Genomic DNA, 21,545 nt, shown 5'->3' with positions numbered 1-21,545 from the left:
GAAAAAAGTGTCATGAGTTAACCCCAGTATTTATATATTTTTCAGAAACGTTTTTTAATAATGGAAAAGTGGCTTAGAACTAAGACTTTGAAAAGAAAAGAAAATGAAACAGGTGATGCACCCTAATTGTGATACACGTGTTGTAACAGCAAGTAAATCTGATACTATTAAAGTAGAATAAATGAACAGTTCAAAAGAAAAAAAAAAAATACAGTAGGAAATATAACAGTTCATATTTGGAATTCAGGTTCACTTGGTGTGGAGATGAAAGTGAACAGAAACATCAACGTGTTCAGTGATATGAAGTGTTGTCAAACAAGTGCATGAAATCTGCAAAACTTCGACAATATTTAGAAACTAAACATTGTGACGTAAAAAATAAGCCAATTGAATTTTTTCAGCAATGCTTAGGGACATTAAATCATGGGAAAGATAGTTTTGGCCATGGGTTCGATTAATAGAAATGCACAGGAAGCATCCTATCTCTTAATTTTGTGCGTAGCGAAAACAGGGAAACCTCATTCCATTGGGGAAAATTTACTACTTCCAGCAATAAAAGATGTGGTAAAAACTATTTTTGGCAACTAGTTACCAAAGGATGTTGATTTGATTTCTCTTTCAAATGACACTGTCGGTCACAGAATTAATGATACGGCAGGCGATGTAGAATTAATCAAAAGAGTTAAGAAGAGCTCTTATTATGCGTTACAAATAAATGAAACTACTGTTGTTACAAATGATGAGCAGTTAATATACTATGGAAGACATGCACATGGTAACAACATTCATGACAATATTCTGTTTTGTAGAACTTTTGTCATCCCAAACAATTGGAGAAGAAATATTTCAGACACTCAATAATTACATGATACACAAACGGATCCAGTAGAAAAAATGTATAGGCTTCTCTTCGGATGGAGCTCACACCCTTACAGGAAGGAATAATGGGGTTGTTTCTATGGTTAAAGAAGTAACTCCAGATATGAATTGGGTACATTGTTTCATACATAAAGCAGCATTAGCCTCCAAAGAAATGCCACCAGAATTTAAAACGATGCTATACAATGCTGTAAAGCTAGTTAATTTATAACAGGTTATTTTCCTCAAAATTCTGAAACAGAATTTTGAAGCATTTTCCGAATAGCTTTTTTAAGAAATTTCTGTGGTTTTGCGATCCATTTCAGGCTTACAGTCATGAGAACGACCTTTTGTTATCGAAAAAAGAATGGTTAATCGAGTTTTCAAGTGACATTGGACTTAAAATACAGTCCCATGATCTTTGTTTGGCTTGATTCTGGATCTCGCCTTCAGTGAGAAGTGAATTTCCCAAATTATCTGAAGAAGCATTGAAAACAGTCATGCAGTTTTCTACAACCTATCTTTGTGAGAAAGAATTTTCATAGTTCCTTCAAATAAAAACAAAATATAGAAATCATCTTAGTGTGTGTGCCATTCTTCGACTGAAGTTGACCAATATTGAGCCTGATATCCGACAACTCTGCAAGGGCCGAGAAGCTCAACCATCTCATTAAAATTCGTGTATAGAGGCTTAAGTGCTGTGAAGACATAATGTTGGAGGTTTAATGGATTTTTTACAACACTCAGAAAGGATTAAAAAGAATTTAATACTTCCTATAAAAAGGTGTCGGGATACAAGAGTGATACCGAACTGCGTTAAACTAAAGACCAATTTCCATTCCAAAAAAGCACTCTGGATATATAACCGTGCCAGCCTGGCATTACTATGCGAGCAGATCACTTCTACTCGTGCCACCCTCTCAGTGATGAACGCTGCCATTGGCTCCTTACATTCAGAGCTCTCCAACGTTCTTAACCCTGAACTTTGGTCGATTCTCTCTGGCATTTCGGAAACTTCCACATAGAAAGAATTTCAAAAAATAAAAAATAAACACGTCAAGAAATATAACAACCTGATTAAAGACAAACCACAACCACAAATTCAACAGCTCCAGACAGTAGTAAACCTCTCTTCCAAAAGGCTCAATGACGATGCCGTCAGCACACTTAGCCTCGGCCGTAATTTTGCCGTCGCTCCGAAGGAAGTGCCGGTGCATGATGGATTTTGATGGTTAACATCGAACGTGGGATCGGTCACTTACCGTCGGAGATAGCCAACAACATCAGACTTGACGTAGCCAACATCCTTGCTCATTCTTCGCCTCCACACACACACACACACACACACACACACACACACACACACACACACACACACACACACACACACACAGCTCTCTTGAAATTACGGAAAGAAAAAAGTATCATCATCACCAGAGCGGATAAGGGTAATGCCACAGTCGTTCTTAATACCAGTGAATACAATCGCAAAATGAATATTATTCTCCGCGATCGCGCTACCTACATCCCGCTAGAACACGACCCCACAAAAACACAAGTTAAAAAATTAAAAATCTTACTTAAAAAAGTATCTTCCTGGCCCCACGACATCACGAAAAAACTTAAACCTCTCTGCCCCCCCCCCCCCCGAATTTATGGCTTACCAAAAATCCACAAACCCAATTCCCCACTCAGACCTTAGTAGATGCCACCAATACACCTTGCTACAGACTGTCTAAACAGCTGGCCAACTCTCTGACCCCCTTCACTGGAAGGTCCACTTCCTATATAAAAAACTCAACCCACTTTAAAGCCATCATAGAAAATTTAACCTTGAATAAAGCAGACATATTGGTAAGCTTTGATATCTCCTCTTGGTTTACTAATATTCCCTTAACTGACACCTTATCTCTCTCTCTCTCTCTTACAAAAAGGTTTCGCTTCTGACATCTTAGATCTCTTTTCCTTTGCCATTAACTCTGGGTATTTTTCTTGGAAGAACAAAATCTACAAGCAGATAGAGGGAACCACCATAGGTTCCCCCCTCTCCTCCCCTGCCAATTTTGGAAGATTTTGAAAAACGAGCCATAGACTCAGCCCCACTCAAACCTTCTATCTGGCTAAGATATGTAGATGATGTGTTCTCTATTTGGCCTCATGGCCCAGACACATTAGACTCCTTCCTCAGTCATCTCAATAGCCTACATTTAAGAATCCAGTTTACTATGGAAAAGGAAAAGAACAATTGTTTACCCTTCCTAGACACCTTAGTCACACGCCTGCCTAATGATACACTTGCCTTCACTGTATACAGAAAACCCACACACACAGGCAGATACATTCACAAACTCTCACACCACCACCACCCCTCTCAACAATATGGCATTATTAAAACTCTTACCAAGAGTTTTAATAATGTGTGAACCGCCCTCACTACTGAGCTTAACTACATACACAACACTTTCCTCTCCAATGGCTACAGCGATCACAGTATCAAAAAAATAATCAGTTCCTCTCCCATTCCCAGTCCTTCTCGTCAACAAGAATTTAAAAATGCCATCACCATACCCTACATCCGTGGCACATCTGAAAAAATAGCCAAGATTCTAAAAAAGTACAACCCACACACAGCATATAAGCCCCACTGCAAACTTGCTACCCTTATCCGTTCTACGAAAGATCAGCTCCCTCCTCTCTCTCTGCCTGGAGTTTACAAAGTACCCTGTTCCTGTAAGCTGGCGTACTTTGGACAGACAGGCAGATCAGCATCCATCCGCCTAGAGGAACACAAGTCTTACATCTGTAAACACAACTATGGTCATTCAGGCTTGGCTGACCATGTCTTTGACACCACCCACAGAGTATCATGGAAGAAAACCACCATGCTCCATCACAGCAAATTCCAGAAAGAGAGACTATTCTTAGAAGCAGCAGCAGCTCTTAGAAATCAACCAAATCTTAATAAATATGGTTGCATTAAGCTTCCGAAAATTTGGGAAACACTCATTACCAGAGATCCTACTTTATATTCCAGGCCACCTACAACCGCCCTTAGAGGGCGCTCCACCTAGATAGGACTTTAGTGTCACCCACATGGTTGGGCTTAGTATTGTATGATATTTGTGTTATGTTACATTAGTTATTTTTGTAATCTGCATAGATGTCCTAGTATTAAATTCTTTTTAATCCTTTCTGAGTGTTGTAAAAAATCCATTAAACCTCCAACATTACATCTCATTAAAAGTAAGCAGTAATATGATTATATCTTATTTATTTGTTTAATAAAAATTAAAACTTTGTTCAATGATGATACATTTATAATTATTTACTTCCAATTTAATTATGTTTCCATATATATTCAAAACATGCTTTTAGATTTATTATGTTATAAATGGCACAGTTTTTTCCAAATGTTGGTAATCTCCACATAGGTTTTTAAGAAAATTACATAACTTAGTGGGCCACAGAATTATTTTAGGCATTTTACTGGTCCTTGGGCTTAGACAGGTTGAGAAATGCAGTGCTATGTGATACAATGATGTGTGTATATCCCATTCTCTCGTTGGTAGAATTCTATTTTGACAAAATCAGTAATAATCAGTAATAATCAAACAAAACAGATATTTGAAATTACCATCATTCCCCAATAGATATGATAATGTAAACAAAAAAAAAATTATTTAGGACATAAAATATGCCATATAATCAGTATTACATAAATAAAGTTGGTGGTTAAACCAAAACTTGTCTTCTGTTTTTTTGTTAAAACAGAAAGACAAGTTTTACAGGTTATATACTCAACTAAAAATTTCACTCCTGGTGGACAAGCAGATGATCACATTTTTCAGGGTCTGCGGGTATAGCAAATTTTCTCTGGATATAATAAAGTTTTTGTGGTCTCTAAGGCTAATTTCATTCAAAGACTGTGTAAAAGAAAGAAATACTATTATTTCTATCTCACTTATTACTTGTAAATAGCCTATTTAAGTGTTTGATATAAAATTTGCTAAATAACACTACCCTTTAACCAAATTTTTACTACTGAGAGTAAGACTGGCCAATGTATTCTCAAATGAAGTGACCTTATAAGATAAAATTGATTCAAACCAAGATTCAAAAAGGAACCTTGTCAGGACTTTGTTTAATGAATAAATCACTATAAATGTTTAGATATGAGACATAATTATCTAATGATTTCATTGAGATTTTTCAAAGTTAAAAAAGTAAGAAAACAATTTTTAATTTATCTAGCTAGCGGCAATTAAGTGGAGCAAAGTGACAATTTATCAATTCACACATACTATCTTTATTATAAAGAACCTGCTCAACTTACCAACAAATCTGTTAAGACACACTGCAAGAAACCAGTACCATCTCTTAACATAATGAACATCAATGCTTTACCTATTAAAGATAAACAAGTAAAAATTATTATAACTATCACTTATAAAAAGTTAACAAAATTCACTGATGACAATGAAAAAAAAAATAAATAACACTTCAAACATATGATATGAATACAAGAGTATTCAGTGCTAAACACTTTGATCAAAAAATAATCAGCTGGTATGATACCACCACACTACTTAGTGAAGGCCTTCAAGTTGCTTGAAAAAGTTCTGATGTTTTATCTCTACAGCAAGGATTCCAGATTAATATTTAGCCTATTCAGAGTACTGAGATATGATTGGTGTACAACTTTTCATGAGTGTGACTCACAAAAAAAAAGGCATAATATACGCTTCTTAAAACCTAAGATTTATAGTTGAAATGACATGATGAACAATTCCTAAACATATTCCTAAATTCACAGGGTTAATTATTAAACTGCATTTACAACAAAAATTATTGAAATGAAACAAAAAAACATTATTGTCCAAATTTTGTGGGATATCGCATACCACTGTGCAAATAATTGAGTTACTATCAACTCTCACTACAGCAAACACCACTGAAAAAAAGAAGTCCTGGTCCAAGTCCTATAAGTACAATCTTTAGCTAAAAGAAATTCATTATGCAAACTACCTCCTACTATAACAAATTCCTGTTGTACAAGTTTGCTATACAAGACAACTCTTGCAATAAACAGGTTATTTACTTAACTACATATCTGGGAAACTCCATACTCTGCTTACAAATGTCAATAAATATAAAACCTGAAACTATGCTTTCTGTTTAATGAATACTTTGTGTACAAAAAAGAAGTTAACAGCTAAGCAACATTACAAAATGAAATCATATTTGTTAATAAAACTCTGGCGCTTTGTTTCGGGCTCCTACTCCATGTTTCGTCACCAGTAACAATTGTTTCACGGAAGTTTGAGTCATTACATGCAATTTTAATGAGGTCCTTGCAGTGCTGAATTCGATACATTTTTTGGTCGTCGGCCAACTTGTGGGGAACAAATCGCGAATTCAATTTACAAAGGCCCAAACTCTCGGTCAAAATGTTGTGCACAGTTGATTTTGGAATCCCCAATTCATCTTCAATCAATCTTATGGATGATTTCGGGTTTTCTTTGATGAAATTATGCACTTTTTTGGATGTTAGCTTCGCTCGGTCTAGTTTTTGGACAGCCCGGTTTTTCGGCATCCCCAAGTGTCTCACGACCACTTTGAAATCGCTTAAACCATTCATAAACTTGAGTACAGGATAAGCATTCATCACCATATGCTTTTTGAAGCATTTTATGTATTTTGGTAAAAACTTTTACCAAGTTTAACACAAAAGTCAATCGCAGCTCTGTTTGAAACTCATTTTCTAACTATACGTCAAAACACAGTCACTCTTGGCACTATAACTCAGTTTTTTCTAATGAAACAAATGTCATAAACATTTGTTTCATTAGAAACTCTGAGTTATAGTGCCAAGAGTGACTGTGACTGTGCGGCACCACTAGTTTCTATTTTCGAAAAGTTGGGTTTCTTTTTGGACAGAGGATGTACCGTGTCTATATATATCTATCTATATGTGTGTGTGTGTGTCTGGTTGTGTGTTTGTGTGTGGTCATACACAGAGAACACAACAATTAAGTCTTATTGACAATGTTAATATTGATAATAGTACCTCAAGTCATTTAAGGATACATAAAAATATGAGGGAGGATCTGAAATAAAAATTTCAGATCCGGTTTCAACCTTTTTTGAGGTCTTATCAGTGAGTAGCTAGACCTAGAATATCAGAGTTTAAGTGAAAAGAACTTGCATACTTTTGCCGTGGCACTGCCAAGCGGTCACGTATGCTTGGATCCACCGACAGTTCGTCGGCATGAAAAGTTCAGATCGTAGTTTTCGATCTTAGTTTCGCTTACTGGCTGAAAAACAATGAGGGATTTTTATCCCCTTAACTTATATCCCACACATTGTTTTGAAATGCCTACAGTCTCAGCAATTTCACGCACTTTGACTTGCCAGTCATCCAATACCATATCATGCACTTGATCAATGATTTCTGGTGTTGCTACACTTTTTGGACATCCTTCACGTGGATCATCTTCAAGGCTGGTATGGCCACATTTAAACTCAGCAGCCCATTTCTTAATTGTCAAAAATGAAGGAGAAGAGTGCCCATAAACATTTATGAATCTCGAATGAATTCCTTTGGTGTTAAGCCTTCTTTCACAAAGAATTTTATAACTGCATGATGCACAATTTTATCCATTTTAAGGAATACAGACAACACTTTTGCTTCAGACAGCTGAAGCAAAACAAACTACTCGATAGAATGACTTGCAATTTCACATGGATGCTTATGACAGATGTACCAACTTGGAAAAAAAAACCTTGCCAATAGTGTTGCCATCTATGATCGAGGCTGAGAACTTTTCAGACCACCCTCGTATGTAGAATGATCGATGAGAGGAATACCAAACAGAAAATGGGGCAATGACATTGTCAAATGGTGTGGAAACTCTGTACATAAACTGAGTCATCTTGCACAAAACAGAACTCAATGGAAGAATTATATCAAGATGGCATCAGATTCCTACAGGCATTGAACCCATGGTTGTTGGTGAATTTTAAGCAGGATAAAAATGAGCATCACACTGAAAATAAAAGTATAGGAATAATTTCTAAAAAGTAGTATTGAGAAGCTGTTAATAGGTGAACAGTAGATATACATACACACAGTGTACGTGTATACATACATACACACAGAGTAGATTTCGGTTAACCGGTTAATTGAGGCATCAGTTAATCAGGACAGCTCTTTATTTGGGACAAATACTGAAGAATGGACACAAATTGAGAACATCACCAAAAGTAGCTTCGCTTATTTGGGCCACCTTGATGCTTTATCGGGACAGTGGCAGTAGATGGTGCATGTGTAGAGAGTTAAACAGAGTGTGTTACTGTCTATCAGCACCATGATACAGAGTAGAGAGTGCATGTGTATTTTGACAGTGTAACGTTCTACTTACAGTGACTGCTAGGTGGCGTACATTTGATTAAAACAGGTGTGTGTTACTTTTTTTAGTATAAAGTGTAACAAATGGTGTAATGATTTAATTTTTTTTTTTTTTTGTATCTATAAGGCCCCTGTCAAGATGCCAAGGAAATATCTAACAGCAGATAACATCGCCTTTCTTACAAAATAAAAAGCCAACCATCTAACAACAGTCATCATCAGATGGCAGTGATAACCGGTGTTCCAAAATCTACCATCACACATTTGTTAGGCCAGCAGGATAAATTGCAAGAAGAATGGCCATTGTGAGATGGACAACAGGGAAATTCCCAAACACAGACATGAGAAGGCAAGGATCCAGAGTCATTGAGGAGGCTCTCAATCAATGGTTCTCTATTGTAACTGGATGAGATGTGCATGTTAATGGTCAAATGTTGAAAACCAAATCAGAAGAGTTAGATAGAAAGCTGGTCCATGTGAGCTTTAAAGTTACAGATGGTTGGTTAGCAATGGAAAACCAGATGTGAAATAAAATTTAAGAAAGTACATGGTGAGAAGGACAGTGCTGATACAACATTGAGCAGCAGAAATCAATTAAACTACCCGAATTGCTGCAGAAGGTTAGTTCTGATGAAATCAATAATGCTGATGAAACAGGTCTGTTTTACTGTGCCACATAAAACAGTTCCCAGAGCTATAAACTTGCAGCACTGTCAGGTTAAAAAAAAAAGAGCAATGGATTGCATTACTGTGTTGTGCTGCTGCTGTAACATGGTGGGAAGTGACAAACAGAAGCTGCTGGTTATTGGAAAAAGAACCAAGCCTTGATGCTTTAAAGGGCTTAGAATGGACAGTTTACCAGTTCTGTATTTTGCCAACAAGAATGCATGGATGACTGTTACTTTTCAGTAATGGCTAATGAGTTGGGATGCAGAATTGCAAAAAATTCAAGAGAAATTCTTTAGATTGTTTGAAAAACATTCAACTTGAACTTCTTCCTGCTAATACCATGTCCCTGGTACAGACACTGGACATGGAAATCAAAAAATTTGATGACATTGTATCGCAGAAGATTGGTGCACTACATCCTAGAAACAATTGAAGAAAATCTACTGACATCACTTCAACAGCCAAAGAAATCAGTGTAAAGGTTACCATTTTACAGGCAGTACAAAAATTTGTTGCAGATAGTTGGCGAGAAATAAGCTGCAAAACAATTAAAAATTGCTTTGCTCATTGTGGCTTTAAGAATTCAGAATAGGATATGCCAGATAATGAAAATGAAATCATTTTGGAACTGCAAAATGTTATAAACTATGAGGAATTTTTATGCATTGACAATAGCCTTCAATGTTACAAATTGTGAGGATGCAATTGTTGAACAAATTGCAACAAAACAGCTAAAGACTCCAGACGACAAGGAAAGTAACAAAGATGATACACCTGAACATAAGTGACTAACAAGGAAGCTAGGAAATTTATTGCTGAATTACGACACTACTTTATGCAAACAGGCAAAGAATGCAGTCCTTTATGTGAATTTGATATCTATGATAATTTGTTCAGATGCAGTCTAGAAAGGGAACACGTCTAGGTACACTTGATAAATTTCTCCAAAATAATTGTTAGGGAAAATATGGATATTTAATAGATACCTACATATAATAATTCTTTAGCAATACTGGAACATAGGTGTACGTTTCGTTTTCTTAAATTAACATTAAAACATTAAAATTTTCTTAAATTAAAATTAAATTAAAACATGGTTAACAAAAGGTATACTAAAAGTTTATCTATTTTAAACAATTTTAACTTTTTGTCAATTTTAGTTTTTTCCATAAAATTTTGCGTAATTGGGACACTAGTTCCGATGTGTTCCAATTAACTGGAATCCACTGTGTCTGTGTGTATGTGAATATTACTGGAGAAAAAATGAACTGGATCTTGGAGACTTATCAGCAAAACCGGAAAACATGGACTGATACAATCAGGAAGGCATATGGTGAAATCGACTGCAAAGACAGTAAAATCAGAACTTCATCGTAGATTCAAAAAGATAAAGTTGCATTTATGCACGGAAAAAAAGAAATCATGCTGAAAGTTCCTGGCAAGCAACTTGAACTTAACCATTTAGTAAATGTGCATATCTTAATTCTGACCTGGGAATAGATGTTTGTGTCTGTCTTTAGGTGGTTTGGTTGTCTCATCATCACCCAGACCAAGATAATCAAACCACTTACCAGAGGCCTGAAATATTACCAAAAAAATAAAAAATAAATAACTAAATAAAAATAAAATGAATAAATAAGAAATTAGCTGGTCCAGGGTGTATGTACTATAAATTTACAACCTTTCATGAGTGGAGGTCATATATAAAAAAAGAAAAGAAAAGAAAAGAAAGAAAGACACCAGGAGCTCTGAGAATACTGAGAAAATAGTAAACTGCTAAGCCAAGTGTAAAAGTAGTTAACACAAAATACGATCCATAAAAATAGTGAATATCAAAGGGAACAGAACAGCAAAAAATGCATTCTCAATTTAGGTGTGAGTTCACATCAAACCATAGTCCTTGTGTGTCCAACTCAAACAGCTCACATTCAGGTATTGGTCACATAAAAAATAAAAAGACAAAAAAACTTCTAAAATTTAATAAAATAGAAAAAAAAATCCTTAATCCAATCATGGTATTAATGTACTATAGGCCTATAACCAGTGATGAGCTATGGAAATTTTAACAAAGGGCTTGCATTGTCGAGCAAAAAAAAAAAAAAAAGAAAGAGAAAAAAAAAAAAAGCCGTATTGGTCACATAAAAAATAAAAAGACAAAAAAACTTCCAAAATTTAATCAAATAGAAAAAAAAATCCTTAATCCAATCACGGTATTAATGTACTATAGGCCTATAACCAGTGATGAGCTATGGAAATTTTAACAAAGGGCTCGCATTGTCGAGCAAAAAAAAAAAAAAAAGAAAGAGAAAAAAAAAAGCTGTATTTCACACAAAAACTTTTATTAATACAGCTTGTGTACAAATTCAATCAAAAAGTATGAGAGGACAATCAACCTCTAAAGGCTATCATTTTTAAACAAATATTTCATGATCTAATCATGAAATATTTGCACACAATCAACTGTGTTAATTTATCTTACATAAGAAAAACATTTTTTAACTATCAAAATATAATAAGAATGAAATCTTTTATAATCTTTTATAAAACATTTGATTGGCTACTGGTTTTACCATATGATTGGCTACCAGAAGGGAGAAGAGTAAAGAAAGCGCATGCACTTATTTTATTTTCAAACTTGGGCGCATTCGTTATAGAGGAGTTGAAACAATAATTCCAAATAATCCATACACTGCCGAAGAGACTAATTTTTGTTAGGTTACCATATAAGTTTGTCACTTAATATGTTTCAAAAAAAAATTTTTTTTTGAAAAAATAAAAAAGTAAACAAGAAGAACAAGGGACTCGCAAATTTGAGAAAAATTTAACAAAGGGCTTGTGCGAGCCCCCCTATAGCTCACAACTGCCTATAACCTTTTGTGGATGGGAATCACAAAAAAAAAAAGTACTATATGAGGATTCACAAAGGAGCAGTACCCTTTATGAATCAGTATACCAATGGCCAGCAAGCTGACATGCTGCAATTTTGTAACATCATGTTTTAGTAATTTGGCAATTTTTTTCTTCAACTGAAATGGTGAAATTTAAGGAACAAGGAATCTGCATCAAATTTTGCTTCAAGAAATTTGCTGCAGAACCCAAGAATGCTTGTCTGGTGGTAAGGCTTATATGGTGACAATACATACCTGTATTTTTTAAAGGAAATTACAAACCCTATATATTAACTAAAATAAAGTTTAATTAATACTTCCAAGTTTTCAACAAAGTCAAACTGCCATCATCAGGGAACAAAACATAATAAGATATATGCACTGCACTAAGTAATGAAGACGAAGCATGTCAGCTGAGAGTAGGGTTAGAGTCCTAAATAATGCCCATAGTGGGATAAATTGGGCATCCTTAGCTGCTGGGCTAAAGGGCAGAGAATGAGAGCTTCCCAAATTTGGGAAAGTTTCATGAAAACAAATTGGTTGAGGTTAGGGTAGTTTCGTAAGGCAGAAGCATATTTAAGGAATTTCATATTTATATTTGCTGTGATGGAATAGGGGGGCTTTTTATCAGTGTATTCTATGGCAGATGTCTAAAGCATGATCAGCAAGTCCTGAGTGACTATAGTGATGGAAATGGATATAGTCCATATGTTCAGAAATTCTGATGTTGGCTGTCCTGCCTGTTTGGCCATAGTACGATAGTTTACAACTACAATGGACCTGGTAGGTCTAAAGACTGTGGCTGGTCTTTAGTGGAGCAGATAAGGGATGGTAATTTTTTTATTTTTATATTATCTGTAGGTGGTTGAAAGGTTGTTTTTTTTTAGATTTTTTTTTTCCCCCATAGATGTGCCTTGAATATATGGAATAGTGATGCCTTCAATGTAGTCTCTGTTTTAGAGAGGGGGAGTTTGGAGTTTTAATATTTTTCCAATATATAGGAATTGCAACCATTGGCTAAGAAAGTTTTGTGAACATGGTCAAGTTCAGTAGAGAGAGAGAGAGAGCACTTCTATCATAACTAATTGATTCCAATATATAGGAATTGCAACCATTGGCTAAGAAAGTTTTGTGAACATGGTCAAGTTCAGTAGAGAGAGAGAGAGAGCACTTCTATCATAACTAATTGATTTAGCCCTGTTATATAAAATTTTAATAATTCCATACTGTTGTGGGGTGGGGAATGACTGTGAATGAACCTGCTCGTGTGTGGGTTTTCTGTAAAGAGAATGCCAAGGATCCATCAGGCAGGAATGTAATTAAAGCATCTAGAAAAGGAAGACCATTGTCGTTTTCTTTTTGTAATGTGAACTGGATCCTGAGACGTTAATTATATTAAAAGTAAGTTGAGGGCATCCAGATTACACAGCCAAACAAACACATGATTAACAAAGCGAAGCCAAACAGAGTCTATATCAGGCAAAGATAACATTTGGAAATTAATATTTTATCATTCTTCTTGATTTCCAAAACCATATAAATCAAGACCTCCCACCATATATTGTGGACTACTTAAAATTCATAAATAGAATGTGCCATTAATCCCAACTGTAGATACCACTGATTTACTCACATACAAATCAGCCAAATATTTGGCAAAAGTGCTTTTCAATATACGACAACACCCTTTCACAAATAAAAAAAAAACTCAACCCAATTTAAAGACAGTATAGAATTCTGGCATATTCTCAATCCATGACAAAAGATCTTGTCATTGTAGGAAAATTATGTAGAGTATATTTATATCAGTTATTCTGGGCAGGGCAACCTAAACCAATGACTAATCACAGTTCTTTTCATATTCATGCACAATCGAAGAAAGGCTCCAGTTGGCGACTAGACTTGAACCATTAGTCTATCTTTGTGCGGCCTAGCACAAAGGATGCAAGCACCACTTCCACTGAGCTACACAGGACTCCACACCAAACCTGCTTCTATTCATCCTCTTTTATTCCATATATCTCTGTCCTCTGGAACAGCCTTCCTCAAGAAGTATTCCCAAATAACTATAACCTGCAACATTTCAAAAAAAAATATCAATAAACTTCCATCTGTCCTCATCTGCATCCCATGGCACTCCAAACTAACAGCCTGTCCAAACAGCATCCATGGGAAATGCTCATCTGAAATAACATCAATAATCCCCCCCCATTTAATACTATGCTGGTTGGAACATGTGCAGCTGCTGCTCAACATCCCTTCACAGTGCACCTTGAAACAAACAGAACAAGTTTCTTTTCCTCTTCCTGCAACTGCTGTATCATGGAACAGTCTATTGTGTTTCCCAAGGAATACAATATACAATACAATATAGTCTTTCAAATCAAATGTAAACAAGTTCCTCCTTTCCCAACTTACTATCCATATATGGTACTAATGTACTACAAGTTGATCAACCAACCTCTCATGTATGAGCTCAACATAAAAATAAAAATTAAAAAAATAAAAATAAATATTTGGCCATTTGATTCAAAGCTGTTAAATGTTAATTTGACATATGGTTTACCAACAACCAAGGGGCACAGACTGCCAGTGCCTAGAGCAGACATTTTACATAGCTTCTGTCTTACATGGGCTTCTCTCACATTACCTGAGATAAAGTTAACCACCTGGATATATCAGTCATCTTTGCACTTTAGTTTCGATTGGTTTTTTGGTTATTCAGCTGCATGAGAATGGTGAAAAAGAAAAAAATGATAGCCTTTGGCTATATGATGATATAAAAGAATTGATGCCTTTTTCTCTCTCTCTCATGCCATCTATCTAATCTTTTCTTTCTCCTAATACTATCAGGCTCTCTTGCACACCTATACTAACTACGCTAGGCTTATGATGAACATTCCTTTACTTTTTCACCTCCATAAAGGTTGAAACTGATCTGGTTAGTGGCCCTACCTATAACACATAGCATTATACATGTTTGAAAGGGGGGAGAGGTGCTTTCCTGACAACCTATAGGCTATCAGGATTAGATCAGGCACTTTATTATTATTATTAGACACCTCCAGGGAGTCCAAGGACTCATCGAGGGAGGGCAGCTGCTCTAAAACTCATGTCTCTGCACTCAATTCACCATCTACCACCACCACCACTGGTATTTCCAAAAACAATCACAAACATACATGCCCACGGCAAGATTCGAACCAGCAGCCTTTTGGCTGGAGAGTGGATACACTAACCACTCAGCCAGCCAGGCTGGCCAAATGTAAGGCATTTAGTTTGGAGAACATAACAAAGATACAAATTTCAGTTTTGTATATCTGGAAAAGACATAAGATAGGCAAAGAAGAAAGAGCTGTTCATAACTTTACAATAAAACAGAATGAAACATTATACGGAGCAGTCAATACATAACCTATAGAATATCTGCTATTTAGTAATACAAGATTTAAAAAATAATTTTTTTTAAATTTTGCAATGTAAGCAAGAACTCTTTAGTCCTATTTAACTAAAAACATATTCTATTTTTTAACTAGCATCTTTTCAGTTTGTATTTAAAAAAAAAAAAATTCAGTCAACACTATAGTCTGTCACAACATTATGACATTTATTTATATATATATATATATATATATATATATATACTAGGGGCTATGACCCCCTGGTGCCTACAGTGCCTACTTTTGCATGCCGATTTGTTTTATTCTCTGTATATTCTTTCAGAGCATGTGCTTAACTTCTGGCAAGCTTTTCCTTTTCCACGACTGCTTCTAACTTTCTGAGTTCACCATGCAGTACTTATTTTTCTATCTCTACAAACAATTTCACCACAATACATGGAAAAATCAATCGATATTTGCTTTAGTCTACAGCTGAGTCTCCAAAGATTGTTACTTGTTTTCAAACTCCATTTTATCTGTTTTCTGCCATGAGAAGTTGTAAACCTGCAGCATAAGCACTATATGTGGGCTAAAAAATTTATCATTTTTATTAATTTTTTTTCTTTTTTTTTTTTTTAATTTATTTTTATACAGTCCAGAAACCCTGCTCTAGAGACCAAAAGGAATGTTTTAGGCAAGACTTCCAAAAAAAAAAAAAGAGGTAGTGGTAGTCTGACACCAAGCAATGAAATTCATCTACCATTTAAAAATAATCACGAACATTCATGCCCATGGTAGGATTTGAATCTGCAGCCTATTGGTTGAAGATTGAGCACTTTAACCACTTGGCCAACTAACTGACATACAAGAATTTTTTATACATATTTTATACTTTTTTTTTGATACATAAACTATTACACTTGATTCTTTTTAAAACTTACTACTTACTTTTCTTTTTAATTTGTTACTCTATTTCATCCTGCTCAAAATTAAATGATCACTTCCTATTTCAAATTCTGTATATAGTCTTGTGTCTTGAACAAGCACGAAAATATCACTATCAACAATAACACAGTCAATGAAACTTTTCTTTTTTCTTGTCTTCTTTCCATGTGAATTTGTGCACAGCTTTGTATTGGAGTATGGTATTGGTAATAACAAGTCCATATCATGAACAGAAATCTAGCAGATGCTTAACATAATTATTAGCCTTGCTTTTTTTTCAAATTTCCTAAAAAAAAAAAAAAATCTGATCGTCTTCCATTCATTTCCTACTCTTTTCAGATCTGAAACGAGAACCAACTTTTCCTTTTCTTATGTAAGCTGCCTTCTCTAAGACTCAGAAATTTTCTCCACTTCTTTCACATATAGAACCTTTTGTAGGACAATATACACATAGAAGTGTGCCTACAGTCCCACAGATTATAGTGTCTATAGTATCATAGCCAATTCCTGCAATTCAGGAAAGTTATCCTCACGTCCAGTACCGACTATTATAGCTATTCCTTCCTTTCTGTGATCATTATTGCTGGAATACAATATCATGTGTTATTATTTAGAAGAATCTCATCTGTTTTTGTTGTCTCTGTTTTAAAAATGCAAATTATTTCAACTTGGTGCTTCTCTAATTCTTCTCCAAGTTCCACTCCTTTTCTATTGAAACTGTACACTGATAGTGTCTATTTTGAACTCTGCTAACTTTGAGTTGGAGTGTGCTTCAGTGGCAGATTTTCCACTATTAGACCTGATTCCCTGATAAAAATAGTGAAGTCATGTATAACTGGCAAAACTGCAACAGCTACCATGATATAATCCTGTTATACAAGCACTGTTTTTTAGTTTAAACTGATACACATAATATAACTTTAAAGCCAGTATAAAAACCTTGCACTCCAACATACTGACATAATGGTCAGTTTTAATGTTGCCTCTGAAAACCCTGTTTCAGTACACCACAAACTCTGGCTATTTCGTATGGCAAGGAAAATTCTACAAACAGATAGAGACGACAGCCATGGGTTCCACTCTTTCTCCACCCCTGGCTTTTGAAGAAAAACCTTAAACTCTGTCCCACATAAATCCACTGTTTGGCTATTCTACGTAGATGATGTGTTCACCATTTGGCTACATGACCTGGATACTCTCAACATTTTCTTAACACATCCCCAGGATCCAGTTTAGCTTATAAGAAAAGGAAAATGACAGTCTCCATTCCCAGACACGCTGATTCGATGCCTGCTTGATGGATCCTTGGTATTCTCTGTTTACAGAAAAAACCACACATATTGGTAAATATGTCCACCTGAAGTCTCATCACCCCCCACCTCCAACAATATGGGATTACAAAAACTCTATATAACAAGGCAAAATTAATTAGTGCCATAACTACTGAACTTGACCACAATCTCAGTAGCCAATGGCTACAACCCCCACAAAATATTAAAACCCTGTAACCGCACTCCCCCCCTTCCAGAGCAAAGATTACATAAAATCTATTGCCATTCTATATATCCAGGACATATCCAAAACTTAACAAAAATCCTAAAGAAATACACAACCTTATAACCACTTAGAGGCCAAATAAAAAATTGGCATCCCTCATCTGCTCTGCCCAAGGCCAGCCACATTCCCTAGACATACCAGATGTCTACCAGGTGCCTTGTAGTTGCAAACTGTCCTACTATGGCCAAACAGGCATCCAATATCAAAGACTAATCAGTTTCTACCATTCAAGCCATTCTGGACTTACTGACCATCCTTTGGACACTTACCACAGGATATACTGGAAGGCCACTCTTTTGCACTGCAGCATATATAAATATGAGAGGCTTTTTCTGGAATCTGCCTCAGTCCTGAGAAACTCCCCAAACCTCAACAAATTTGGGTGAATGAAACTGCCCCAAATTTGAGCAGCACTGATCCTCAGATGTTCAGTTCAACAGCCAAGACCATCCAATTTAGCATGCTCGGGGGTGACATGTAGAACGGAACTCTAGGCCTGCATCTGGTTAGCTTTCTTTGGCTTTATTTACACAGTGTTAGTGCCTATGTACACATATTCATTTCTTTGTGATCTCTGATGATGGCAATGTAATGTTGCTGAAATACAGGCAGTGTTAATTAAAATTATAATTAATATACGTTGTAATTTTCTGAAAACCTTTCAACCAAAATATACTACATGTGGTTGTTCTTAAAACTGAGAAAAAACTATTTTGAAACACTCAAAGCATTTACAGATTGCATCAATGGCAATATCACATTTTTTTTTAAAAAAAATTAAGATATTAGAAAGACAGTTAATGTTCTTAAAAATATGATACTTCAGCAGAATGGGAAAGATAAGGCTAGTAGAACAGGTGTTGGCTGCCAGTGAGTGAGTGAGAGAGAAAGAGAGAGAGAAAGGTAAAACTTATCAAATTAGATCATTTTGGTTGTTCATTCTAAGCAAATGAAGTATTTTAGAGAATTAAAATTCCACATTTTTCAAAACATTTTGTTTTAAAGTGCAAGTAGTTTCATTGGATAAACAAAATAGATATGTATATTATTTCTGGGAAAGCTCCCATGTTACTCCTCATTATAAACTATTATAATACAGCTATATTGCCTGCTTCAGTTTAGGAGTGCCCCTGTTTAAATGTCATTGGCTATTTACTCATGGGTTCTTAGGGCATTATGAGTGTAGATGTACTAAAAAGTATATGTAGCTTAAGGAATAGAAATTGCACATACCTTTTTCTGGGTGTTGTGGCTTTTCCTCTGTCTGCGATGTCGAGAACTGCAGAGTGTGTGTGTGGGGTGGGGGGGGGGTAGGCAGTTTGGTAGAATAAGTTAGAAAAACCCGGGTTTTTTTCGTAATATATAGAAACATATACTTTTATATAGGGTGGGGAAAAAAGTGAAAGGGTTAATTTTTTAAAATAAGGAAGGGGAAGGGGAAAGGTGGTTGACGGGGTGTGGACCGTTTCGACTATTCGTGGTCATCATCGGAACATATTGGGAAAGTGGAAGCTATGTCAGGTCGGGTGGGTGCTTCAGAGGTGTTTGTGTTGTCTCCTATTGGTCGGGATTGTGACCTCAATTTAATGTTGTGAAGCTTCCAAACCTCGGAGATTATGTAGGGCCTGTGTACGTTGATCGAGTTCGCGTCACACTTTATAGCTATTGTTTCCGATATTCTGAGCATTGTTTCATTGTCTTGTCTGTCTATTATGATGGCCTTGTCTATCTGCGGGGTGTGTTTTTGTTCAAGGGCGTGAACAGCTATTTCCGTTTTTCCTGTGCTTTGTATACGATTTTTCTTTTTAATGTTGCGTTTTTTAGTGTTTAAATGTTCTGGAATAGGGATGTTACAGTCACGGAAGTGTTCTTGTAGTCTTGCCCATAAAGACCTGATGGTGGAACCTGTGTAGGTGATGTCACAGTCTTTTTGGCAGGGAAATTTATAGACTACATTGTGCTGTTCAAATATATCTTTTTGTGTGTGAGGTTTGGTGGATTTTAGGAGGTTAGCCAGTTTTTGGCTTGTGGTATTCACCACAAGCCAAAAACTGGCTAACCTCCAAAAACTGGCTAACCAGTTTTTGGCTTGTGGTGAATACCACAAGCCAAAAACTGGCTAACCTCCTAAAATCCACCAAACCTCACACACAAAAAGATATATTTGAACAGCACAATGTAGTCTATAAATTTCCCTGCCAAAAAGACTGTGACATCACCTACACAGGTTCCACCATCAGGTCTTTATGGGCAAGACTACAAGAACACTTCCGTGACTGTAACATCCCTATTCCAGAACATTTAAACACTAAAAAACGCAACATTAAAAAGAAAAATCGTATACAAAGCACAGGAAAAACGGAAATAGCTGTTCACGCCCTTGAACAAAAACACACCCCGCAGATAGACAAGGCCATCATAATAGACAGACAAGACAATGAAACAATGCTCAGAATATCGGAAACAATAGCTATAAAGTGTGACGCGAACTCGATCAACGTACACAGGCCCTACATAATCTCCGAGGTTTGGAAGCTTCACAACATTAAATTGAGGTCACAATCCCGACCAATAGGAGACAACACAAACACCTCTGAAGCACCCACCCGACCTGACATAGCTTCCACTTTCCCAATATGTTCCGATGATGACCACGAATAGTCGAAACGGTCCACACCCCGTCAACCACCTTTCCCCTTCCCCTCCTTATTTTAAAAAATTAACCCTTTCACTTTTTTCCCCACCCTATATAAAAGTATATGTTTCTATATATTACGAAAAAAACCCGGGTTTTTCTAACTTATTCTACCAAACTGCCTACCCCCCCCACCCCACACACACACTCTGCAGTTCTCGACATCGCAGACAGAGGAAAAGCCACAACACCCAGAAAAAGGTATGTGCAATTTCTATTCCTTAAGCTACATATACTTTTTAGTACATCTACACTCATAATACCCTAAGAACCCATGAGTAAATAGCCAATGACATTTAAACAGGGGCACTCCTAAACTGAAGCAGGCAATATAGCTGTATTATAATAATAACAAAATAGATATAATAATTTACTATGACAGACAAGGATAAAAATTAAAATAAAACTTAAAGACAAAATTCTGAAAACTTTTAGGTCAATTAAGTATTTGAAATTAAAATAGCAAGCTGCAAAAATACCAATTAGAGTAAAAGAATAATTTTTTTTTGCCTAAACATAATAAGCCCCTCATATATACTCACCTTGTCGCCTAAGTCTATGAACCCAACCATATACCTTTACCCTCTGCTCTCTATTTTTTCTGCTGTTTCGTATTTTTATCTGAATATGTATCAAAAGAAATGTTAGTTTTATAGGAAATTAAAAAGAAAAATTGCATTCTACTATCAAGAACTGTTCAGTATTAAGCTTCAAAATACTGACTATATCATAAAAACATTTTAACAATAGTGAAAAAAAAGAAAAAAATGCACAACTTTAAATTCCCAATTATTAGCTTGGTTTTAGATGCAAGAGGAAAGTAAGCAAATAGTGCACAACTGCATCAAAGCATTGAATTAGAAATTGTACGAATCATACAGAATACCTCGAATTATCACTCTCCCTTTCCTTCACTTTAAGATATGAATAGTATAACCAAACTTTCAAACATTTTATTAATGGTAAAAAATGATACCATGCATGTTTCATATTATTTTTCACTTTTTTGTGTGATCCTCCTCCCCAACACAGTCCCATAAATAAGCCCCAAAGTGGTAATCAGGAGGATTTAAATTAGGGCTGTGGAAAGTCCACTCAAATTCAATCTATAGGCTGATTACCTGCCTCTCAAAGTGTTTTGACAA

The 21,545-nt window shown here is 35.7% G+C and overlaps 1 protein-coding gene across 1 annotated transcript in view; it reads right to left on the bottom strand.

The window, feature by feature from the left end:
- Positions 1 to 21,545, bottom strand: part of AsnRS (asparagine--tRNA ligase) — a 285,820-nt gene that overhangs the window by 208,553 nt on the left and 55,722 nt on the right. Inside the window, exons 5-6 of the mRNA XM_090406589.1 lie at positions 20,943 to 21,021; positions 5,192 to 5,262 (exon numbers count right to left, since the gene is read on the bottom strand). Of these exons, the coding sequence (XP_090262715.1) occupies positions 5,192 to 5,262; positions 20,943 to 21,021 (150 nt within the window). The remainder of the gene's footprint in view (positions 1 to 5,191; positions 5,263 to 20,942; positions 21,022 to 21,545) is intronic.

Source organism: Typopeltis vanoorti, chromosome 16 (assembly GCF_054136105.1).
Source record: "Typopeltis vanoorti isolate ZY-2024b chromosome 16, IOZ_Tvanoo_1.0, whole genome shotgun sequence".
NCBI classification, from domain to species: Eukaryota; Metazoa; Arthropoda; class Arachnida; order Uropygi; family Thelyphonidae; genus Typopeltis; species Typopeltis vanoorti.
This window is presented reverse-complemented; position numbering and strand designations above follow the sequence as displayed.